Raw genomic sequence first — 26,343 nt, 5'->3', positions numbered from 1 at the left:
CTTACTGAAATCAGGATATTTGAGATAAATTGTTCTTATTTGAGATAGAAATAGGACCAAATTCAACAGTACAAAATACAAAGGTGGGAGTACATTGCTTAGGAATGATGGTGAGACAGGATGCAACTGTTATCATACATACATCATTAGAGAGGCAAAAACTAGGGAGTGAAAATTAATATTTGAAATAGTAGTTTTGGTGCAAAGACATATATGTTAAGTGGCTATACATTAATTTACACTGGAAATTAGATGATTCTAAGCATTAAAAGAGTAACATTCTGAATGGTTGTGGGACATTTTTTACAGTGAACTTGAATAAATTTATGAATGCATTTATACAACGCAGTGCCTACTATAATTTTGTCAGGAGTCCCACATCCTGGAAGAAGAGGAGAAACTCGAGGAAGAAACACAGCAAACACATTTAGAATTTCACCAGCAGTTAGTCACCGAAATCCAAGAAGCTCTTCATTTTCTTCAGCAACACATGGAGCAAGTGATTGGGCAGACAGTGCTGCAGCATGCCCGAAAGGAAGCTGCAAAAAAGAATTCAGATGATGGACAGGACTTCAAGGTATTGAAATAATCAATAAAAGCTTTCTTAACAAAATGAGAACTACTTTGATAAAGTGGAGGGAAACTTCATTTATGTATTAGCTTTTACTTGGAAGTATCGGTGGGAAAACATTAGACCCCGCTTTAAAACGAAAAATACTTTACTCATAAACTAAGACCAGTGTAGAAGTACAGTATTTTCTAATAACTTAGCAGGCAAACCAGGTTTCATTAAGCCAAACCCCAGAATAAAAATGAATTGAAAGAGTTCTTGATGACAAAGGGAATCAGAAAGATGAAGAAGACATTGAGATGAATTCATAAATCATTGAAATTCTTACAAAGTAAATATTCAGGTTTTCTTTATGGTGGAAAGTGCAGTAGAGCTGCATGTGTATTGATTTACTTTGCTGCAATTAAAAGGCAAAATGGATTACAGAGATTGTGCAGTTAAAGGAATGGTCCTTTGCCAGGTGAAGGTGAGACACATTAGGAAGATTTTGCTGTAATTTTTCATGTTGAAATATTCCTTGGGTGTATAGATTTTTTTTTTCAGCCTGCCAGTCTGCCACATTTCTAAAGGACAAAATTCACAATCTTGCATGCATATACAAAATTATATTATGCCTTCATTTTTAGGCAAATAAAGCACTTCAGTTCTTGACTTAGAAAATGAGCTGTTTTACTTGTTTTGTTTAATACAGGAGAGGCTGGTGGAAACAGCTGTAGAAAGTGTGTATGGGACCAGTAATAATATCAATAGGCTGGTGCAAAACTATTACCAACAATTAGGAAAAATCACAGAAAGTTATGAAGGGAAAAAACTTCAACAATTGAAATCCTTACAAGGTATGTATCATATTGACAGCTATGAGGTAATAACAGCTTTTTAACAGATAGCATTCATTTTCTTCTTGTTGTAAAGAAGTCTTTGAAAGGCAACAGAAATATATTTTAAATAAATAGCAAAGTAAAATGAATGTGTAGGTGCATTTCCATCTTTGAAGGAGCAGTGGTAGAAGCATTGTAGTTATTATTAATAACTACTTGAACTACAGTTGTAGATGCAGGACCCCATTACACTGTTTGGTACAAACACACATGGAAAGATAACTCTTTGTTGAAGAGATATTATGATATAACCACCAACTCTGGTTATTCAAGTTAAGATTAGAGATTACACCACAGTTGCAATTCCCAGTAATTGATTTTTCTGGCACTGCTACGTGTTACTCCTAAATGTAAACTAAGTGTGGGTTGTACCTACTATATACCTCTACCATGAAGCCTCTTCAACTTTGCGTATAAATAAATACAAATAATATGAATCAATGAATTAAATGTTCATAGGAAGAGAAGATATATGACAAGCCCACTAGCTGAAGCATTCACCTAGAAGGGGGAAGATCTAGGTTTGCAATCCCTGCTCCCATATGAGAAAACAGAAATATTGTTGGCAGATGGTCTGCTTTCGCTGAGGTACCTGCCCTCAGCTTTTTAAAGGAAGTTCTCACATTGATTCCTTTTTTGGCTCAATGAGAATTTATTCTCTGTAAAGCAGAGGAAATTCATTAGAATGAGGAGACAGAGAGAAGTCGAGCATTTCCAGCCTAGAATAGCTTGTGAGCTACCACATTGTTTCTTAACTGTCAGCCACAACCCACCACAACTCACAGGTTGCAAAACTGCTCATAACATTTATGAACTTCTGGATCCCGCATAAATGCAGGCATTTTTTTCTTGCAATTATTTTTGGTTGCTGGCAGAAGCTCATTTCCTTCAGCACAAGAGAACAAAAGTAAGCTGTGATCATTGACTGCTTTTGTAAATGCTCTCCCCTCCCTTGGATGAAGCATTAAATGAAGTTAGCAAGTTAGCAGAATAGCAGTAACATCAAAGACTAAGTATTTGAGACACATGGAGTGGATGAATGAAAGCTGTTTTCTAAAAATAAAGTTACTCATTTTAAATAGAATTGCTTCTTTAACAACAAAAGAGAGATTTTTTTTTTTTGTTTGTTTTTTAAAAGCAGGCCTATTATTTATTCAAGGCTGAGATCCACAGATGAGGTTGGATGGATACTTTGGTCGGAAGGATTTGCACTAACCAGTAGGAGCTAGGTGTATGCATTGACTCTAAGATAGAACCAATCTCTTTGGCACTGTGCTATTATAAACCTTGAAAACTTTAATATTGGAAGCCAGAGTTAAGCACAATCTGTGCAGGGATTTTTGACAATCTATATTTTAGTCATTGGCAGTAAGTAAGGCAGTTACCTAAATTATAGCAAAGTCATTCTAAAGATCTCCTTGTCCCTGATCCAGCCAGCTACAACCATAATCTTCAGTGAAAGAATTGGTGTTCCGTTAAGCGGGGATAAACTCAAAGCCTTTTCCAGAAAGCAGCTGATCTGAACTGAGATGGATACCATTACATGCTTGAATGTTTTGCTTCATCAGCATTTGGATTATTGCTCTCAGTTGGTCTCCCAAAGAGGCTATGGGATCTAGAAAACCAGCTACTAGAACCACAGTTAATCTTTTTGTAATTGCTTATTTAGAATATTTTGTCTCCCAGTGTTTGTGTGGCTACATTGTTTCAGTGTATTGCTGTTCCAAGCATTACAAGGAGGAATTTTACCTGTGTAAGCAGCTACTACAAGATCACGTTTTTAATAGAGAAAAAGAAAATCCTTTCTGCTGCAGTGTAAGCCTACAGGCATGGGGATGATGAGAGTATTTATGTTAGTAATAAAAACAAGAGTGTTTCAGACTTTGGTGGCCAGAGAGAAATCCAGAAAGTCACAGATCAAACAAATTGCTACAATGAAAAAAATATTGCAAATTTACATGTGTGTACTGCAGTCCAGAGGAGTTTTTCAGTAACGATGGATGGCTGCTGCTTCTCCTTTGTTGGTGCTTTTCACATTAGGAGCATTTTCACTAGATCCCATAAGGAAATTTGATGGTTTAATAAGCCCCAGCCCTCTTTTAATTAAAGTCCAAAATTGTGATGCAAACCTCGTGCCTTTCTCCTTTCAGCTGCTGTTTTACCCTAAAAGCCCTTAAATGTCTCTCTGTGGCACTTAACAGCCTGGAGCTGCGCCCCTGGGTGCAGCCGGGACGCCCTGAGCCCTGCCAGCCAGCAGGGCTGCCTCCCATCCCAGCTCAGCGCGGAGGCAGAGCACAGGCGTTTCTTCCTTTTCTAAAGGGGCTTATCCTGCAAATGATCTGCAAGCACAATTTCCACACTGAGGGAATGAGTCTCCTTGCCAAGTACATTTGTAGCCTTTCTCTAAAATACAAGATTTTTCATCAGCAACGTTGTAAGTAGAGCTGCGTATTGTATAACAGCCCAGTGGTTAGCGTATGCACTTAGGAGATTGCTTCTGTATTTCACCGACTGACAGTTAGATGGGCAGCTCAGCAAGCAAGGTCCGTGATGCTGAGCGCCCCTCTCCCAGGGGTGTGCTAACACCATGCAGCAGGACATCGCTTCCTTGTGCATCTGTTGGCCCTGTGAATTTTAATCTGTGGTCTGCCTGGCACAGCCACAAGGAGAAAGGTGAAGAGTACCTCCCTGCTCCTGGCCAGCCCAGCCTGACCCGGAGGACAGCCAGTAACTACTGCCGTGGGCAGTGCTTGGGCAGGAGAGGTGCTGCCAACCTTCCCAGATGCTAGGGAAAGGTAGGATGGTCCCCAAATGAGTTTTCTCACTCCCAGATGCTAGGGAAAGGTAGGATGGTCCCCAAATGAGCTTTCTCACTCCCAATCTGTTGTATACGCATCCACCTCCCTCCTTCTGTGTTCTCCAAAAAAAGCAGCTGTCCACAACAGGAAACCTACCCTATGTCTGATATTGCAATTTTCATTCAGATATTTCAAATCCTGCTTAAGGCATCAAGATCTTTTCATAAAATTTCCCTTTTGACTTCCATATTAATCTGTCAATCTAGCAGGAAGAACAGAAAAAACTCAGAATTCACTGGCAATTAGCATCTGAGCTAAATGAATCAAAGTAGTGTCTGATCGTGCAACAAATTACAATGGCCAAGCACCTGTTTGTAAGTATCCCTCAAGAGCAGTTACTGTGGAAAGATCACCTAGAGCTTAAATTAATTAATTAATAACTTTGTGCTGATGCAAAACATAAATTGAAACGTTGCCCCAGTTCAAAGTATAGTTTGTAATTTTGAGCAGAAAATGTTATAGATATATTATTTCAGCAGAAAGAAGTGAAAGGAGTAGACTTAGAAAGAAACAAGAGAATGAACAGGCGTTGAAAGAAAAACTGAACAAAGGTCTCCTGGATGTATCGTCTGCGATCCATCAAAGGTAAGAGCAGGCAGGAATACTGCTGACTCTATTTTAATGTTTGACTTGTTGTAGATCTGTGTAAATGTGTAGCTTAATAAATGTCTTGGTTTTTCATTTCATGTTTTGTCTTCGCAAGAAAAGAAGTATTTGTTGTCAGATTATGCCTCCCTTTGATCATAGAAAATTACATTCTTTTTAAACTTTTTGATGCTCACTAATTAAAGACTGAAGAACTATACATCGACAGTTAAAGAGAGAACAAAAAAACATTCCAAAACATATGCCCATTTTTAAAAGAAATTTAAAATGAATGAAGGTTGAGAACTGATGCTGTTCAGTTCATTACATTACAGCTTTTCTGCTTTAAACATCAAAGATACTTGTTAGTTTGCTGTTGAATGCGTGTGAATGCATGAATAATATTCAAAATGCCAAGATTTCGATGTATACTTTGGACTTACTTGCAGGCTTACTTGCACTAAATTTAGGGCAAAATCTCTCAAATGCAAATTAAATAAAAATCAGTAATGAATTAAGTATGATTTTTATAAAACTCAAAGTCCAAACAAAAACAAAGCACTGTGAATCCAAAGGTATAAGTTAGCATCATAAAAAAAACTATATTCTATATGTTTGCAGGACTTGGCAAGCATGTGATATATTTTTGTTTTATTTCTTTATTTTTTGTTATACAAAACAACATAGCATCTACAATTTTGATGTGGTGAAAAGATTAATAGTTTTCTAGATACTCTGCTGCTTCTAAATTGAAGGAAATTGTTGCTCACTTTCTGTTTTTCATCCTTGTTTTAAATAGTTTAGAAATGATTCATGTAATGAAGGGCATCAGAAAAGATTGATTAGACATTCAATATCAACTTCATCATTTATTCTCATATACATATTCAGTTCTAGCTGTTGTCTCAATTTTTTCCTCCCATAATATATTTCAGTATTTAAAAATAAAATACATTTAAAATGACTTTCATACAAGCAGAAAATGCAGTAATAAGGAGAGTTATTTTGTATCTAAGTTCATATCATAACAGTTAGCAGTCAAGCTCCATTTCCTATTGCTATTATGATTTCTTCTAGGGTCAAATCCCAGACCTGTTTAAATCGATGGCAAAATTTCCATTAAATTATCTCATTCCTATTAAACCCAGTAAAAGTTCTTTTTTTATGTTTTGGCCTTTGGTGCAAGCTTATGAGCACAAGTACAAAGAGCAAATTTTGAAAGCTAACATTCTGCAAGCATTGAACGTTAATAGTAACTTAATTATGTGTAGCTGCCAGGAAGAGTTTGTGGTGCCTCCTTCCCTGAAGGGCCGTGGTGATTGATTGACAGTGTTACTTCAAGTTAGATCAGGCAAGAGATAAGAAGAATTAAAGATTCAACAAAGTTGCAGTCATTCTAGTTCCACTGTATCAGCATTAATCTGCAAAATAAGGCAATCAAATAATATAGACGTCAGTGCTCCAGATGCTAAGTTTTGCATTGCCAAAGTTTTGGCTCAGTTTCAGTCTGGTTCTGACGAGCCTCAATGAAATAGGTGCTTTTAATCCTTTGTCTTCCAACCTGATCCTCTAACAGCTTGTCTCTTTGGCAACCAGACAGTAAACCTGACCTGAGGATTCACTGAGGAAAATGTGCCATGGTTTTGGAAGCAGGCTTTAACGTTAGAGCACTAAATTCTGTCTCCTGAAGTTCGGGGTTGGATAACCCAAACTCCTACTGCAATTCCTTCCTCAGAAAGGAACTGGTATTCCATGGACAGGCAATGCAGACTCTTAAAATAAAAGTCTACAGCAAGATCAATTGTTGCAGCAGGAGCTGGATGGGCAGATGTTGTTAATAATCATACACATATGCTTTGTATTCCTTCCTTGAACTGAACAACATGCGTACTCTCAAATTTCCCTTTACCAGGATGATGCTGCAGCAAAAGAAGGTTTTAGCTCAGTTTGAACTGCAGCAGCAGATTCGTCTGGAGTCTCTGAAACAGAAGATACTGGGGTTGCATCAGCTAGAAACCGAGCTGGAGAATCAACTACAGGTAAATTAGGGTAAAATGACTCTCAAATCTGTGGCAGTCACTGGCAAAACCTCTGACAGGTTGTCTGGGTCTTTTCTATGGTCCAGTTGAAATCAGTGCTAAGACTCACCACTGTCTTTACCATTGAAGCGTTGGCTCAAAACCCAGTAAAACACACACACAGACAAGTTAATGGTTTGAAACAGTTTCCCACAAAGAATATTGACTAGATTAAAGAAGATCACTAGAATGCGCGAGAGGCATTTTATTCCTTGTCTTCCTTGCCAGCAGTTCTATACTGAGTCTGCTGCAAGTACAGACTCACTTCTGGGTTAGTTGGCCATCTCTTTCCATCTAGTCAGGTGGAGTATACAGTCTTTTTACTAGTACCTCAGTGCACTTGAGTTCACAACCACAGCAAAGGAAACCAGGATCAAATGCAATGTGAATATGATCAGCGTGGTTGCACAGCAGATTTCCTGCTCCTCATTGCTTGCATGTTCGCATCGAGGACTGTAACTGGAAGCTGTAGTTAGTTCTCCTTACTGAACCTCTTTGCACTAGGAAACACATCCCTGATGCTACCACAGAAACAATAGTTTTCTGTGTTTCTGCAGTGCCATATGACATGCTGCTTTTTTGGCATCCCCTGGGTAGAATGACATAACTCAGAATCAAGCTGATTTTGGTTAAGTTGCTTCTGTTTTTATCTCTGTGGGCAGGAAGCAGAGGAGGACTTTGTCACAGAGGTAGCTACACTGGCCCGCGTTCCACTCGCCGTGAAGAAGCAGCTTTCCAAAAGGAGCAAGACAACAGGTTGGTACAATCCCAAATTGTTTTAGATGCTTTATTCCTGGTAGGGTGTCAGCAGATTGCTTACCTTTATGCCATATTTTAATGACTGGACTCAGAAAAGAGGCAGTAGGAATAGGCAATTAGTATTTTAATAAATGCTGATATTAGCCATCTGATATTTGGTCCAGAATACGTTCCCCCTTTTAGCCTGTTTAAATCAATATAGCAAAAGGGAAAACAAGGCACAAACATTTAAAAGTAAGTAGTCTTCTGGGCCTTGTTGTAAAAGGCTTAATTCTTTATCTTTTCAAACAGAAGAAAATCTGGTATTATTCCACTGATATTAGCCGGATACCATGCCCAATAGGCTAAAGCTCCCATTTTTTCTTATGAATAATCTCCTCTGGCAAATGTGTCCAAAGACAATTATCCATTAATTAGTATTGGAGTAGCGGTGCTTACCTGCTTACACTCAGTGGAAACTAAACAGTGTTGCTTCCAGGGGAGTTACTACATTGTTCCATATATCAGTGTATGTCTTGCAGTCCAACACAATACAGTTTTAGGAGAGATTTTTTTGTCCATGCCATTTCCATGGCATGGAATGGATGAGGGAGTTGGGACACAGAGAGGTAAGGTGACCTTCTAAGGTCACCTAGTTCGCTGGTAGCAGGACCACAAATAAATGTCATATTTCTACACTCCTGAGCAGTTCTTTAGCCAATGGATGATATTGCACCCATTGAGCTGAGTCTTTGACTTAATTGGTCAAACCACAATTGTTGTTTTTGTCTTCATCATCTTCCCAAAGGATTCTCTTCAGCTTGATCACTAGGTTTTTGGAGGACAATAGAGCTGAGTCGCTCAACTTTGTTTCTCAGGATAGAATGCAAGAATTGACCTTCCCTCACACATATCCGAAAGTAAAAAAAAGTAGAACCTTATTGAATCAGCAAGTCTTAAATAATTGTATGAATTTCCTGCCATTTTAACAAATCAGACTAATTCATTAGTTCAATGGACAAATTGTCAGAATTGTGTTCCCTAGTCCACACTTGGCATGGTCTGAATGTGCACATTCTCATCATTTGGCCCGTAGAATCCCTCTATCATTATCTAAATAAAACATTTCACATTACATTTGAAAGATGCTGAAAGGTGAGACAGGTTCCTGAAAAGGAAAAGTAGCTTAGTCACCTGGACAAGTTTGAAGTCTCTTTCCCTAATCACTCATTTTCTAAGCATGCAGAGCTGCTTCTCCTGGTGTGTACGCTGACTGCAGGGATGCACATGGAAGCTTTGCTCAAGGTCCTAGAAACTGTGACTTTTTAACATCATATTGTTTTGTCTCAAATCACTTAGAATTATGAAGTGACTTGTGTTCTATTTGCTGGTAGTTAAGAACCACATGCAATTATTTGCTAAGAAAATGCATGATAGTGCTTTCAGTTGTTCCATTTCACGCAAACTCACTCCAGTATTTGGCAAGTATGCAAGCTGAAGATCTACTCTGTGGTAGCTAATGGATAGTCCAAAAAAAACTCACAAAAAACAAAAAAAAATCTGTACTAAAATAAATTGGAATCAGTCCCTTGGTTTAACAGCATATATAAGTGTTTCTGTGCTAGAAATGAGAGTATATTTTTCTGCTTTAAATTAATCAGAAAGAAACAAGCTGTAATAGCTGTGGGGGGTTTTAACTCACATACCTGTGTCTATTCAGGGGAAAAAACAAACTCAAAAAGAAAGACCTTTCAACCTCTGGTATCAGAAGATAAAGGTGATTCTCATGAAAATATTCAAGATCCCCCCGGACAGACTTCTGGCTTATGCAGGTACAGCAAAAGTTAAAAAATTATGTCCTCTGAAAAATCTCTTTATAAAAAACACTACAAAATCTAGTTCCTAAGCAAGTAGGTCAGTCGAAACCAAAATATAATGCCTATATTGGCTGACCTTCTTCCTTAGTATTTACTTCTCACCCTTTTTTCTCCATACTTAAGTTTGCAAAAGTCAACTTGTCTACACTGTTACGTACTTTATAACTAACTGTGCTTTATGTTTCCAAGTTTCTTCTAAGTAGGTATTTAAAACCTGAGTCACAGAGAGCATAAATCAGGACAGACGATAGATTCGAATGGAACTAGGCTGACTTACAGCAACCAAAATATGGTCTGTGGTATTTAGGCTTTCAGCTACCACCTTTATTTCACGAACAAAGGCAAGCGTCAGTCTTCGGCTGATCAGGGTAGCAGCTCTAACAATGATTTTCTGATAGATGTTTCAGTTGGCTTGTGCTGGGCTGCTAACTGGAGGGGGAAACCTGAAAGATGCCAGCTGATCACTACAGGCAGATCAAACCAGCCAGCTGGTCACTGGGGGTTGATATATTGAGCAGAGAAAATCCTGTTGACAGGCAAAGCAAACAGTTGGTTCTCAGGAGCCACAGGCCTTTGGGGAAAAGTATTTATCCCCTGAGTGACCTCAGCCTGGGATTGACTTCAGGAGATGGCTCCTTTCCCTGATGGCATCAACTCTTTCACACACTCCTTTCCCACAGCCAGCACGGGATACGTGTGCAGGGAGCGGGGACACAACAAAGGGACATTTATCTTTATACAACTTTCTTTTGGCAGGCTGAACAGTGACAGCTGAAACCAGCAAGTGCAAAAACTCTAATCATGTAACGAGCTTCTTTCTCCACATATCAAAATGAGTTTAGTTAAAGGGAAAGTCATAGCCTGTGAAAAACTTGATCTACAATTTTGTTTTATTTTCTTGTTTTTTTCAGAGATAAATTGCAGAGTTCACATGAAGGGGAGACTGAGCCAAGAAAAACCTCAAAGATGCTAAAAGAAAGAGACAACAGGTAGTAAAAATATTTATATGAGCTGTCTGAACACAGATTACCAAAGCATTCTTCTGGGTGACCTCAGCAGCTATAAATACTTACTGAGCTGGTTTACAGAGGAACAATGAAGAACATCAGTAATAACCGAGAAATCTTCTTTAGCTACAGACCAAAAATCAATCCTGTGTGCCTTTTGCTGTTAATGAAACAGTCTCACTTGATTTTGGTAGGGAGGAACAAGGATGTCTTTCATAAAAGCTCTTCCAGAACACTGAGGGAATGTGGATGTAGCTTTAGATGAGGACTATACCTGAGAAAAGTGCACTTGTAGCTGAACAGATCTACACTAGACCGGTTGCCAATGTTGGTATATCCCAGGATGGTTTCATTGTAATAGTGATGTACCATATGCTTTTGAGCCCTAAATGTGGTAGATCTGGTCTTGATATTTTGATTGCTGCTTTAGACTAAAAAATAAATAAAGAAAAATGTAGAGAATATTTAAATATATTTCAGATGTCAGTGGTACATCGAAAGATTTAATTTTTCTCTCTTTCATTATATTTTAATGTTTATCAGGCTTTGCTTTTTAAAAATTTTTTACAAAGATTTTGTAAATGTATTTCCCACCTCTTGTCTCAAATTTCAAGTTATTGTTAGAATGAGACAAAACCTGTTGTTTCATTTTTTTACACTTCACTTCCTATTCTTCCTAAAGTAAACTCTTTGTTTTCAGTATACTTCATGATGTTCATTGTGTTTCTTGTGGGTAATTTTGTTGTTACGCAAAGCAGCTAATTTTTGTTAGCTATACAGAACACCTGTATAAAGTAATAAATGACATACTTAAGCAACCTTGCAGCTTTCATGAAATTAGAAATTTCCATGATTCTAAAATGAACATACATTTTACTAATTTAAAGGCTGTACATTGGCACATGCAGTAAAAATACCACACCAGTCATAAAATTTACCTATGATTAAAGATCAATCGCACAAACGACTTCACTAAGCATGTCACACACAGTTATTTAAATACTCTCATCTTTAGTGTCAGTCATTATCAAAATAACTTAGGCTTTTTTCCTAAGGTGTGCCACTTTGAGTATTTGATTCTTGTAGTTCAGCAATTCGTTGTCATGGTCTTTCGACCTTACTGGACTAGACATTTTAGTTGCCTGTTTAATGTTTTTTTTTTTCTTTTTTTTCTAAATGGATGCAGCCTAATTACCTCTATCTGAGAACCTTAATTCTGCAGTACACCCTAGACAGATAACAAGAAGGAAGCTTTTAAAATTAGAGTTGAATATGTTGATAATACACCATTTTAAACCATTCAGTACCGTGGAGGCTCCAGTCACAATTAGGATGTTGCACATACTCCCTAAAACAGCTTCCCTGGATGCACTGTGATTTGTTTGACTAGGCAGGGCTTAAATAGCTTTTTATCTCCCTTAAAAAAAAAAGGTAGTGTTCAGTTTGTCCAAGAAGTGAGGCAGCAGTGCCCTCTCTCGGGGAAAAAAGCATGGGTGTCTTCTTTTGCTGTTTGAAATCACCCAGGCAGGGTTTCTGATGGCCCCAGGCTGCATTTGATGAAGGAGTTGCTGGCAGCTCATGGTCCCAAGAGTACACGCACCAACCCCACGGGCACTGTTCTCACAGCCCCATAAGAACACAAGCGCCATCCCCATGGTGCCATCCCCACAGCTCTGCAGGACCATAAGTGGCTGCCCCCATGGTGACAGCCCTGCAGTAGCGTGAGTGCCATCCTCACAAGTGCCCTCTGAAGTCACGATCTCTCTGCCATAGAAAGCGATGGAAAGCCTTGTTATACAGAAGGCTCTCTGAAAGGTGCCCTGCAGTTTGATTGCACGTGCAGATTGAAGAATAGTGTGGCTACAAACACTTCTACCTGGGTTATTCAGCCTGGTCCTAGCTCCTGTGCAAGGTGGGCAGTTTCGTATCTGAGTTAAACAAGCACTCTTGAGGAAGTGCAAGTCATGAGAATTCTTTGTTGAGGACGGACATTGTACAGTTTGAGGTCTTAGACCAAAATTCCCAGTTATGTCCTGGAACTGACAACCACATAAAGGTCTTTTAATCCAGCCTGGACACACACTAAACAGAAAGCTGGGCCAGCACCAAAGTAGCATCTTCCCTCACTCACTCCATGAGCAAATCTACAGCAATCCAATATCCAGAGATCATTATGTACAACACCTTTTGGCTGTGTTTCTTCCATCTGAACAAAAGTATCTTCCATCTGAACACCAGAAGCTACAACGGGCTTTGGTTTGCAGCTGTCTGTGCATTACATGGGAATTCCTACAGCTCCGGGAGAGGCTTCTGGTCTTTGCACCCCAGCAGCTATGACCACTCACTTTTCCAGAGCATCAGGAGAGGGGACAAGGATCTGGACCCTATTTGCTGAAGATGTCTTTCAGAAATAGCACTGTGTCACTAATGTAAATGCAGGCTGGCTTACCACATTTTGTGAGGAAGAAGTTGCCAGGGCTTACAGCTGTTTAAAGCTGTCTGCGTGCTTTAAAGATAGCATTTCATGTACATCTCGTTTTTCAAGAAAGTTGCAGCATATACAATGGGAGGTGGGGAATGAGGTGCTGAGACCTGGGTACCTCATCTATATCACTCCAGTTACTTCATGAGGCATATGATATTTAAAGAATCATAGAGTCAGTAAGGTTGGAAGGAACCTCTAGAGATCATCTAGTCCAACCTCCCTGCTCAGCAGGGTCACCTATAGAATGGTAGACATGGCTGCATCCAGGCAGGCCTTGAAGATCTCCAGAGAAGGAGACTCCATCACCTCTCTGGGCAACCTGTCCCCGTGCTCCGTCACTCTCACAGGGAGGAAATTCCCCCTCACGGTCAGGCAGAACTTCCTGTGCTTCAATTTCTGCCCTTTGCCTCTTGATCTGTCACATGGGACAACTGAAAAGAGTTTGTCCCTGTCCCCCTGACACCCTCCATTCAGATGCTTATACACATTGATCAGATCCCCTCTCAGTCTTCTCTTCCCCAGGCTGAAGAGGCCCAGCTCTCGCAGCCGTTCCTCATTGGGCAGAAACAGTATCCCAAACGGCACATTTTCTAAATTATGAGATATTATTCTCTCATATGAAATTTATTTTTAGTTGAATGCCCCTCACTATCGTCACTGAAACATATTTGAAAAGTTTGTGTGAAGTTCACCGAAACCACAATTAAAAAGGAAAAAAATCCTCATATGTTTTTGCTTAGACCACTGAGATTTAATATTGGCCAGTTCTAAACGGCAAGAACTAGCTGGTATCAAATAAACTAGCAAGTGGTAGGTTCAAAAGGAGGTTGTCACAGTGTGTTAAGTTGTGCAACTCCTCGCTCCAGCAATTTATATATGTTAAGGTTTTACATGGGTTCTGAAAGTATCTGGACAAATTCATGGTAAGCACATCCACCAACGATTATTAAGTACAAAGATGCTACTTGTCACTCAGGAAGTTACAAATCACTGGAATTTAAGGGAGCATTCATAGGAGTATTAGCATTGTCTGTACCTTTTTTCTTATGCCTTTCCATAGGCTGATGCTGTTGGCCACTAGAACCCAGCGTAGGTGGACATCTGGTCTGGTCCAGCCTGTTTTTTTTTTTTTAATTCTTAATGATAAAGATCAGTGCATTGCTTTCAGAAACATTTAATGGCTGGTACAGATACCAGTTTGGGGACAATTTTACCATCCTTATAGTTTGTAGCAAAGTCTGTTACTAACTAACATTTGGCTGCATTGCTCCAGTAGTAGACAACAGGCTAAATTGTGACTCAGGAAACACTCCATGGGTCCAGCTTTCTACTCCACCTTCCTTGACTGAAGAGTATAATCCTCAGACTGTCTGGACCATAGGGACTAATCTTAGAGGGTTGGCAAGTGGCAATAAAGAGCTCACATCATTAGGGCTGTATAAGCTATTAAAAGCTCATGCTGCAAAGTTTTAGAAGCTTGATACTTGAAAAATCACAAAAGACTTCTGAAACTGCAAGCAGAAAGAGGGAAATAACAACTGCTTCCCGTACAGGGGTGCACAAATAGACCTGCCTGCTTGGGGTTCCTGCACGGAGGCAAATTCAAGGAGAGTTTCCGGCTCTGCAGGTATAGTCAGAATCACAAACTAATCCACTCTTTATTTATTGTTTTTTTTTTTTTTTTTAATTTAATGATACGTTAGCAATGCAAGGGCAGCAGGCATTGCTGTGAAATAGTCCTCCGTATGGCACGAAAAGCACCACTTGCATTACATTGTTTAAAGCCCTCACAAAAGAGGCACACACCAGCTCTCTGCATGGTGACCTGCGTTCAAGAAAAGGAGAGGTGTTTAAGTCACACCCATATGCTTTTGCTTGTCCACAGTGGAGACACCCAGGCCCAGCACAGACTACATGTTTTCAAACTGCACTGAGCACGACCAGGCTTTGAGGGCATCAGAGCATCACAGGCACATCACCGTATTTCTCCTTTGGGGAAACGTAAGAGAGTTACATTGACCTGACAAGCACAGTTATGCTGGCACAGAACCACAGAGCCATGAGATGCCTCACAAACACCCAAAACATGAACTTGCAGGTCCCTCAGCATGAAAAAAGAAAAAAAAAAATACGGTAACAACAATATCTCAACTGGTTTGTAGACAGAGAGTTCTTTTGTTTAGGATTTTGTCACGTAGAAAGAGCAGAATCTGTGAATACTAGTTACACAACAGTTATTTCTATCTATTAGTTCAAGCATGAAAAGCCTCATAGGTGGAGCAGCACGGTCACACAGAGGCAGGCAATCATTGCTGTGGACACAAACACACACACATGCACGAGCATCACTATTGTTACCAGCAGTTCCAGAAATCTCACGCCATGCCGGATTCCTCTGGTAGTTTCACAAGCCAGCTTCACTTTTATTTTAGGGGGTAGATTACCAAAACTATTAGTTGCATCGTCAATCCTCTTAACAAGTAGGTTGGAACAGAGCAGTGGAAGTGGAGAGCTTGGTGCTTCAAAATTGCCTCATCTGCTGGGCTGTTAGTTATTCCCAAGCAGCTTGTCCTCAGGCTTCTCTGCTAGCAAACTTTTATTTCACATAAAATACCCAAACCATCACTGACAGTGAGCAAGACCAGCCATTAGGGTGGGGAATTGACTCAGTCTCAGGTGCAGATCATACAAATTGATAAGCTGTGTAACACCTGAGCTGCAGATGGAAAGAGGTCCCCACCAGTCTCTCTTTTCTCCCCAGGCCAGAGCTTCCCCCCCTCCACTTTGCCCCTCAGAAGCAGGGGCCAAAAAAAAAAAAAAAAAAAAAAAAAAAAAAGCTTAAAGCTTTATTTCTTTATTTTGGAAACAGATTCAATTCATTTGTGCGAATTGTGAATCGGAGTGTTTCTTCAATGGTTCAGATCAATGCCAAAGCAGAAAAAAAATCTGCTGCCAGTTTTTCAGACCAAGCTAACACAAATAGATTTTTCTAGGATACTCATTCCTTTCCCAGGAAAGCTGAAGATGAACGTACTGGCTTCAGAATAAGACGACAGGCTTCAAGCAGCTTATTTTCAAGGCATGCACGTCCCTTATGCTCATGTGGTATTGCCAATATTGCTGTGGGGGAAGGACAGACCAGTGCTAAGTGGTCAAGCATGAGCACAACTAGACAAAATCAGTCAGCTGCATGCAGATCTGCTGCAGGACTTTCCCAGCACAGCACTGTAGCACAGACAAGGGTGAAGCAGCACAAGGCCAGTCGGAGCTGTTTTGCTAACCTGTTTATTTTCTTAGCACTCTACCCTCTGCTGTAGCCCACACTTCCCACATCTGCAACACAAACAGACGAGAAAGAAGTGATAGGGAAAAAAAGGTTTCTTTATAAAGTTTGTGAGAGGACGAAAAAAATAGGGAGAAAGTATTTCCTTCACTCTCACCCAAAAAGATAATGTAGGCCGCTTTCTCTCACCCTTCCTGCTTTGCATCTTGTTTGTGGTAGATCCCATCCCAGTTCAGATCAGCAGAGAACACGCCAAGATGGGCTGAAATAACTGGCACTAAGTGGAGTAGAGCTTAGGTCAAACTGGAGCATTCCAAACTGGTTCTCGGCTCTGTTGTTAGTGCTTCTTGTGTGTTCTAAAGATGAAGAGGATGGCAATGAGCTCTATTTTAAGCAAATCATATGTGTACTTGAAGGTCTTGGCAGATAGTTTAGATGTCATGAGGCCATAATCAAGGCAGCTGCAGTGCAACAGGTGAGTGTAATTTTTTTATTTTTTTTACTGTAAGATGTATGCAATTAAGCCAGATTATGTCACGCCATAATATGGATGTGCAGATAACTGTATTAACACCCCCTGTGATCTAAGGAGGTTCATTCTTTCACACGGTGTCAACCTAAAATACACTTTCTGTTGAGTACCTCCATGCTAAATTTTCAACCACTGAGCAACAATACTGGAAAGTAGAGGAAGACGCTTACCCATCAATTCATTTCCTTTATTTCACAAGCTCTGAATTCAGAAATAGAACCACGACTAGTAGATCTGATACTGTAGAGTAAGTAAAAATGTATGTGATTACAAAGGAAAAACTTTGTACAAAAAACTTTAAAAATCCGACGGCAAATTGGATTATCTGTAAGTACCAAAAGACTCATGCAGAAGGAGAGCGCTACTGCCTAGGTGGAGAAATCCCTGCAGGGGTAGCAATGGCATTGCTATGTATAAATTATGGCTCTGTCTAAAATGGAAACAACAAAGACACCAACTTGGAATGTACAGAGGCTACAGACGGGTGCTACAGAGACCATTTGTCATTGCGTGTCTTGATGATTTTCTGTGCCTGAGAGAAGTGCTTGTTGGGTTTATAATAAATTAAAGGTAAAAACAGAAGCTGCCTATACTACTCTACTGCATACTTTCAAGATGGCCATTTTCTTCCTCCATAAGTAGTTCAGTGGCATTTGTCAAATATAGACATTAATCTTGGCATTATGTCTAGTCAGTTGTTGGCAACGTGTTCTAAAGGGGCTCACTCACAGTATGTAACTTGCATAAATAACTCAGTAACATGCATTAACTACTCTAATACAGCTAACAGGGGGGAAAAGGAACCATCATTCAGTTACAAGACACAGCTAAAACCTGTAGTCACTAACGGGGCAATGGAAGCACCATGCTTTAAGGTGACTATGGCATGAAAGCACAATTGTGAGGCAAGTAGTTCCAAGCAAACACACCACACTATTATCACCTCTTCCTATACAAAAAAAGAAAGACATTTCATTTTTATTTCCATTAGTACCAAATAAAACTGTGGGTTCAGTAACGTGGACACTGAAGGGAATTGACATTATTCCCATGATCCTTCATCCTTGTGTTTCTGTCCATCAGCATTTTCAGCCAAGACTGGTAATATTAGAGCGACCACCAGGAGGTGCAACGATGCGGTGTCCGGTACGGCGTGGGTTATTATCATCTATTTGAGCTCCTGTGCAAGAGGAATTCAGGAAACAAAGCTATGAAATGGGGAAAAACTAGCAGCAGTGATATTTTGCCTGATTAGTTCCAGCTACCCTTCCTTAACATCTTTAACAGCTGGTTTCTCTTGAGCCAGACCTCTGACTGAAGTGCTAAACAGACCTTCAAAGCATATTTGTGTGCCTAGCCCCAATTATCTTCAATTAGGAGTATAGTCTTAAATGTTTGGGACTGGACTAATGCTTTTCCTGCAAGGGGAATTGCCTTCCACTGACTTGAAGAAGAAGCCATGCAGAGATGGCAGCCTCCAGAGGGTATTTATTCCCTTTGTGCTATCAGACCCTGAGAGAACGCATTACCGTAAGTAAAAGAAAAATTTAACGTACATATGTGCAGAGGGGATTTTTCAAATCCGCCTCACTGATTTAGAAATATCTGTCCCCGTTGAGTCCCTGAGTTAACAATACAGTAAATCTTAATTTAGGGGTCATAAATCTAGGTGAAAAGGGAGCATTGATCTGGTGTAAACTCATATCCACTTCACACAGTATTTCAAAATTTTGAAAGGTTAAGTTTGCGGCAGCAAATTTTATACTAGGTTAAACGTCTGATCACACTCATCAACTATGACGTATCTTCCCAAAGGCAACATAAGACTATCATAAAAGCTTAAGATTGTTATAAATGCTATCATATTCTCCGGTTCTGTTTAATTCCATAAGAATGCAGTTGTGTGCATTTGCCTGATTCCTATCAAATTCATACATCAGCTGTCTTGATAATACACAGATCTAGGAGTGGATTGGGAAAGCACAGACTTAGAGGCACATGAAAATTACATTCATCATTTATTATTGTTAGAGATAAAATTTGTAAGTAGTTTTGCTTTATATGCTTTTTCATATTTTGTATATGCTCACACTGGCCCCAAAGTGGATGGGCAAAAATATATCTCAGCTTATCAGACGGGTATTTAAAATATTTGCTTTCCTTGGGTTTTCTCTAGATGTTTAATTTAGTTTCTTAAGGCAGGATCTGCCAGGGACAAAAACTGGACCATTGGCTCCTGTACAGGAGAAGAGCCAGTGACTTTCATTACAAAACTGTAAGGAGACACTTGTTTGCCCACTGTGCTATTGATTTTTGGAGGGTAAGATATGACGGACTAATAGTTAACTTCTGATGACAAGAGTTATTCCCAGTGACCCTCACAGGATGATTTTCCAGTCTAGTTCTTATGTAACATGGAAAAAAATTCAGGCAACAAGAGCATGAGGACAAGAATCTGTACATTAATAGAATCCGCACGTGGCTTGCCAGCCATGCACAAGGAAAGCTGAGGTTCCCATGTCTTGAAGTTTCTTGTGATGCACCAAGAAATGTGAGATGTGTGAGTCATGAGTTATGCAAGGCACCCGTCCCGTCAGCCACACAGATCACCAAAGGGCCTCAGCTACATCAACTGGAGACCTCAGATAACTGTAACATGCAGGGTAAGTAATACTAAAAATGGTGCACGCAGAGCATTTTAGATTGCAGATCTTCTGAATATTTAGTAATTTATAAAATATTCATGGAGAGAGAGTGTATAAGAATATAGATACGAGTATATGTATTTCTTTCATATTTGATAAAAATAGTAGTTAATTCTTTATAACTGAAATTTACCATAAATCTTTTGTGAGCACCAGTCATAATCCATACTCCAGGCTTTCAAGACATTTCTACTGAGTCAGGCCAACCTACCTGATAAGCTAAAATTGGACTGATGGAGGTTTCTGATTGGTGGGGGCTGGTTTTTGGCAGGGGAGGATTTAGTTGAGGGTGCAGGAGTTGCATATTTTGGCGTAGCTGGGATTTCATACACAGGCCCATCGTACATTCCTCTGGAGACTCCTTGCAGTCCTCCCACCTAGGTCGAGAGAACAAAAACCCAGTTGCTGAATGCTCTGTTAATGCTCCCTAATGTTACTCCTATCTATACACCAAGATACTGAGTATAGAGATATATTCTGCACTAGCTGAAGTACGAACACATGTATTCTCATCAAAGCTAGTGTCTGCTTTATATGTAAGCGAAATTGTAAAGCCTCCTCCCCCATTTATAAATATAGATGCATTTTATATTGTTTATATGACCACATGAGGAATCCTGGTTTTAGCACTGTTCATAAAAATGATTGATCTAACGAGGCGCCCCGTGGTGTGGCTGCTGGAGCCAGAGCAGGAGGCTGGAATTTGTGTGCTCTGCACTCCGATACCGCAGGGCTAACTTCGCCCTTTTACCAGGCAAAAGGCATTGGAAACACGGGAAGGTTATACTTCACCAGAAGAAGAAGCAGGAAAGCATCTCTAAAAATTAGCTCTAGTGACACCCATAGAAAAAATGAAAGAAGACAACACAAGCAATATTTTTTTTTTAAAAAAAAGTTCCATTTTCTGCATGAATCTGAAGAGGTTTAACTGTATAATCCAAAGCTCATTTTTTAAAAAAAGATTTAACAAGCTAAGGCTTACAAGGATATTATTTCAAAATCATTTCTCCTACATGTTAACAGGGAAATTTAAAATACTGTGTAGGAAGGACACTCTATTCACAGGGGTTTGATCCAACTTTTATAGACATCAACGCATTTTCCTTGATTCCCGTGAGTAGGTCGTCAGGCTCAGAAGAGATATCCCAGGCAGGGATGAACCAAAGCTAATGCCCACATGGAGGCAGCTGCGGATCGCAGCAGTGAATCTAATCCACCAGGGACCCATGAAGGCATAAGTTTATCCTGCTGTCCTGATCCCAGGAGTTTTCCTGTGCCAGTTACGGTGTTGCAGATCCTCATTCAATACACCTTTCTTGTGTAATGACATTCACATGAGATACGGTCACTGACAGGACCATCATTGGGTTTTTAAAATATTTTCAGTCAATAAAATTTGACAGTGGAGAAACACAGACATGAAAATGATCTCATTTTCTCCAGGAAGGCAGCAGAGGGAGCTCCAAGAGCAAAAACGTTAGTACCTTCCTACATACTTTTGCAGATCTTTTCCTAAGTATCTAAAATCAAAGGTCTCTCCCAAAATCCAGGCCTGCTTTCAAGACACAAGTTATTTGGCCTAGGCGTTTTTGTAGACTCCTAGCACAAAACACAAGTTTCTTGATATTTGGTTTTAAAGTGTCATCTTCACCATTTAAATATCATTGTCACTCTAATTTATAAACACTTGCATGTCCTGAACCCTTGAGAGGCAGGTGTGAAGACAAGGCCCATATGTTGAAGAGCCTGTTGTCTAAGTGAAAATGGAAAAAACGTAATGTGTTTATTATTTTTTACAGTGCCTTTTCTCCTTAGAAGAGCAAACATTTTATATCTCACAATTTGACAGAATTTGTATAAAACATGATGAACATAACAGCTATCAACCTGTTTGTAGACCTAATTTCAGCTGCTGTCCTTATAGGCAATTATACATGTCTTGTTGAGAAAAATATATTTCTTTAGTCAATCTGTCCTTGCTACATAGCTTCACATACTAACTTTCTTGCCTAGTATCAAAGAGAAATTCCCAGACAAGACCAAACTAGTGCCAAGGCAAGTGGTTTTCAATAGAGGAGCACTGATATAATTCAAAAACAGAGTTGATCCAGTCTCAATCTTGGTCATTTCCCAAGCTACCAACACAAAAGGAAAGTTTTTCTGAGCTCTGAATTTTGCATGCTGCAATAGCAATGCACACTACAACCTGTCAAAACTAGCACGATGCCAAATGTAATGATATCTCTGACTTACTGCATGCTTTTTCTTCTCTCTACAATGCGGTTATTCAGTGTACAAAGTCTAGTAATAACTTAAACGTTGTTTTTCCTCTGGTTAAACCTCCCCCTAAAGAGGCTTTATCTTTTTGCTAATTTGTAGTTAAAAGTAAATTTTACCACTTTTCCATCTCCCTTCAAAAGACTGCACAGCTGGACGTAAGGACAGATTCCCGGTTGGCAACTATCTGTCCCACCCCACTGAAGCTCCCAAGGTGATTACATTAATTCACACTTCCAGAGATACAACAAGCCTGTGGCCTTTTGGTGGCGTATTGATGCCACATACAGTCCATCTGATACGCACTCACGTTAGTACCATAATAATGAAAACATTTGCTAATGTAGTTCCAAGATAGTATGGTCAAATTATATCTGTCTCTACCTTATTCCTGATTTTGATGCGCTGGTAAAGATATTCAGGGAAAGGTTTGCGAGGGATGAAGCGGCCCATTCCCTTATTTACGTGCAGATTTCCATCTTCAAATACAATCTTTCCTTGGCTTATGACCACTAGTGGGGCACCATGGCACTCCATTCCTTCGAAGATGTTGTACTCAACAGCCTGAGGATCAACCAACACACACACACACTGCAAGTTCAGTACAAAATCTCTTCCAGCTAGTAACTTATAATTTATGTTTGTGGCCATAGCTTTAGACTGCTACTATTAACAGAACTATAAAACTGTTTTATAGTTTTAAAACTACAAAAACAATGCGTTTGTTTATGCTCCTGTGGATCCACCCAAGTTGAAGGTTACATGAAGAACAGAATTCTGATACATCAAAAGTGTCAAATCATACTGATTTCCTAGGTGTGGAGGTTAGGAAAAGATCCTGTGGAACTGCAGAAGTCCCTGTTGATCCACCAAACACATACCATACAGCTTAAAGTACATGCCAATTTCTGAATATAAAAATATCTCTAGTTTGCAGAACAAGATGCTAAATGTCTTCTACCCCTACCCTACCTAATGCTTGTCCTCCAAGGCAAGTGATGGGATTGGAACAAAATTAATTTAACCTTTCAGAAGTACCAAGGACTTCAGCTGTGCAGCTGCTCATTTTCCATCAAGATTTTATCTCATTGTTTTTTTAGGACTCTCTATATTTATCCAGAACCTCTAAAGTGTGATAATCTTAACAGGAAGGAGAATTCTTACTCAGCTGCCAAATATCCAGAAGCCCAGATGTGGCCGCACCATGCGTGTGCCATGGCTGTGCCAGGTGATTTCCAAGGCACAGTCATACACGTGGCAGGGCTCACACAGCACTCTACCGTGCGGCTCAGCAGAGCATGTTTCAGACTTGCAGTCAGCACTGAGCTTTCAGGACCAGCACATACATTTCTGTTTGAAAAAGTTCAGAAAAACCCTGAAACCCTGAGTTTAAATCAGAGTGACTGTCAAAGGCAGGCATTTATTGCTTTCTAGAAAAAGTTGAGATACCCCAAGATAGAGAAATAAAAACTGAATCACCTAAACTTAATTTTGAAAGATTCATGTCTCTTTAATATAAACCACGTTATTCAATCTACAGTGAATTTTTTTGTAAGAATTCCCCAATGTAAAAGACCAAAGCACTGAACTATGATATAACAACTCTGAGATAGATAACACAAAAGATAAACACATGAGTCCTGTTGCAGTCAAAATCAAAGCAGCTGTGAGTCACTGGTACCCTGTGCTAAGGGCAGAGAAACATATTTCAAAGCTTTGGACTTAAATGGAAAATCCCAGCCATGAAGCTGACTAGAGCTGGGTTATCAAAATATTTAATCTTCATAGATTAGAATATTATTGATTTAATCACACAATTTATAATATGGGGTGCTTTTCAGATAAGTGAAAGAAGAGTGAGTTGGCTTCAAATTTATATGCACAGCTTTATTAACCCCAGCTTCAGACCTGCTAATTCACACCTGTTACAGATCTGGCACAAGCATACAGAAAATAGTGCAATGGTATATGCAGACAGAAAGGAAATCCTTCCTCAACCCAGTGTCACCAATGCAAAATTTCATTGCTTTCATCTTCGGAAGAATATTTTCACTTTTCAGAACAGGAGTACGGAGTTACCTTGCTCCTCTATATTCAGGCATTTGGACTTACTAGATCAGCATTTCAAAAGCAGCGGTGGCATTTCTTTTTTGTTACTGGTTTTCTATTTCTTCTTACCGATTTATGGCTTTTAGCTGTTATAGTCTTCACCTTATCAGGGTCCCAGATAACAACATCAGCATCCGATCCCACAGCAATCCGGCCTTTTCTTGGATACAGATTAAAGATTTTGGCAGCATTGGTGCTGGTGACAGCTACAAACTGGCTCTCATCCATCTTACCTGTGGCCTAAAAAAAAATAGCAAAATATGCTTTTAAAATGGAGATGAACTATTCAAAGTGCTGAAAGGTCGGGGAAATATGGGAACGCATTTAGTGCATATATACGGTGATGTCACCTGAAACAAATGCAGGAGTTTATACAAGGCATGTTACTTGGGAGTTTCAAATAAGTGAATGAGTTCTTTCAAACATCACAGAGAACAGATAATAAAACCTTAATCCAGGTAACACCATCAAGTTCCTCAGTTATCTAGGGTGCCTTTACCACACACATTGGTTGGCGCATAAGAGCACTTTGTTGCCAGTCTAAAATATGTTCAGACTCTTTTAGAAACATTTCTTGGAAATTAAGTTTTTTCTACTATTAGCTTTACTAAATCCATAAGTCTAAGCAATGGAACTCCAACTATAAAGCCCTTGCCTAAAAAAATGTCACCACCAATTGAACTTTTTAAGCAGTCTGTGATGGCTTAATAACAGCTGAACACAGCAGCATGTTGATTTTTCAGGGGTCTTCCCTGGTAACAAATGAGAGTAGTATTCCAAGGGAGAATGTGAGAGCCAAGCTTTTCAGTGTTAAATAAACATCTATTTCCTGCCTGACAAAACACAAGATGGCCAAAATACGTATTTCTCAATGGTACAAAACTGAATATTACCACCATAAATCCCAATTTGCATCCTTTGCTATATTTTTTCCCCTTTTGGGGAGTAAACAAAAGAAAATATCCCTAGCCGTTTAGATTTTGCTTGCTTTTTTGCTTCACATAGCAGATATGTGAAGCTGCTTCTGTGCTTGGAAGCTCTATAGTGGTCCCTGAAGAAAGAGGTTATTAAACAGTCTGGGAGAGATGCTCACAAGAGCATTGTAAATACTACCACTTTCCAGTTTGCCATATGCATTCCAGTGCAATGCAATGTAATGAGTGTGTGTGTGTGTGTGAGAGAGAGAGAGAGAGAAACTGCGTGTGTATGACAAGACAGACAAGGGAAGGAGGATATCACTACATATTAGGATCCATGGAACCATCAAAAAATTGCTAACTTATACCAGCATCCTACAGCAAAATACATCATTATGATTTAGATGCAGCATTCTCCTTCAAAGCCTTTTATAGTCTCGCCTCAGGCTCAGTTGCCATCCATTTGCAATTCCTCAAAAACAATGCGACACTTCCCAAATTCAAACAATCCATTTGTCAGATTTATATCGGGTCCCCTTCAAAATCATTAAACTGCTTCAGATCCTATGTTTACGAGAAGTGTGCATTCCGACACAACTGCAAAATTACCGTGGTGCAGTCTGTGAAGCCTCAGCTCTAATAAAGACTAATAAACGTTACGGTGTTGTACTGTCAAAAGTGAAACATAGCCCAGAGTTTATAAAACTAGGGACGATTCCTGAAATAAACAATTCACCTTATAGTAGCTCTCCCTCTGGGATTTCTCAGAAATATATTAGAAAGTCACTAATGGCCAAGAGTCTCTTAGTTTTCAGTACTCAGCAAACAGTCAATATTTTTTTAATCCATAAAAGCAAGTAATTACTTACTACAGCCTTGTCCCAGACAACAGTCATTCTTTCCTCAATTCCATTGACCCCTTCAGGAATCATAGTGAAGTTGTCCTTTCCAATGGCTTTCTGGGCAGTGCTGTACGGGCAATGTCCACTTCCTGTCACCTGCAGGTCCCCACTGTGGAGTTAACACATAGAAGATTTAGATCACGTCACCAGCGCTACCTTGGTCACACACTAGTTGCAAATGGTCAAGTCTCCACGTTAGTGATATAGGCTCTAGACCATTTCAACAGCCTTTAATGTTGACTACAGATTGCTGAAGATCAACAATGATATCGGACATCTCCACTTTCCTCAGGAACACCCTAAATTCCCAGATTATAGTCCCCTTGGATTTAAGATTGCTTATCTACAGAGATCAGGAACAAACCCAGTCACCAGGACAAAAGATTATTATTGGATTAAGAAAATGGTCAAAAGCTTGTATGAAATACTTGCCAATTTCAAGATAAATTCAAAACGTTGAAAAAATGGCAAATTTTGCAATGCAAAGTAATGAGCATCAAGCTTGCTTCCCTGCATTTCTTCCCTGCACATATATTTTCCT

General features: G+C 39.6%; 2 protein-coding genes across 2 annotated transcripts in view; one reads left to right on the top strand and one right to left on the bottom strand.

Moving 5' to 3' along the window:
• EVC (EvC ciliary complex subunit 1) overlaps nt 1-11,392 on the top strand; it is a 53,190-nt gene extending 41,798 nt beyond the window's left edge. The window contains exons 15-21 of the mRNA XM_062574499.1: nt 371-577; nt 1,263-1,407; nt 4,784-4,892; nt 6,805-6,931; nt 7,633-7,726; nt 9,429-9,540; nt 10,497-11,392. Of these exons, the coding sequence (XP_062430483.1) occupies nt 371-577; nt 1,263-1,407; nt 4,784-4,892; nt 6,805-6,931; nt 7,633-7,726; nt 9,429-9,540; nt 10,497-10,578 (876 nt within the window). The 3' untranslated portion in view covers nt 10,579-11,392. The remainder of the gene's footprint in view (nt 1-370; nt 578-1,262; nt 1,408-4,783; nt 4,893-6,804; nt 6,932-7,632; nt 7,727-9,428; nt 9,541-10,496) is intronic.
• A 5,725-nt stretch (nt 11,393-17,117) lies between these two features.
• Nucleotides 17,118-26,343, bottom strand: part of CRMP1 (collapsin response mediator protein 1) — a 47,696-nt gene continuing 38,470 nt past the window's right edge. The window contains exons 11-15 of the mRNA XM_062574498.1: nt 25,770-25,911; nt 24,053-24,223; nt 22,259-22,438; nt 19,809-19,974; nt 17,118-18,072 (exon numbers count right to left, since the gene is read on the bottom strand). Coding sequence (XP_062430482.1) covers nt 17,981-18,072; nt 19,809-19,974; nt 22,259-22,438; nt 24,053-24,223; nt 25,770-25,911 — 751 coding nt within the window. The 3' untranslated portion in view covers nt 17,118-17,980. The remainder of the gene's footprint in view (nt 18,073-19,808; nt 19,975-22,258; nt 22,439-24,052; nt 24,224-25,769; nt 25,912-26,343) is intronic.

Source organism: Rhea pennata, chromosome 4 (genome assembly GCF_028389875.1).
Source record: "Rhea pennata isolate bPtePen1 chromosome 4, bPtePen1.pri, whole genome shotgun sequence".
Classification (NCBI taxonomy): domain Eukaryota; kingdom Metazoa; phylum Chordata; class Aves; order Rheiformes; family Rheidae; genus Rhea; species Rhea pennata.
This window is presented reverse-complemented; position numbering and strand designations above follow the sequence as displayed.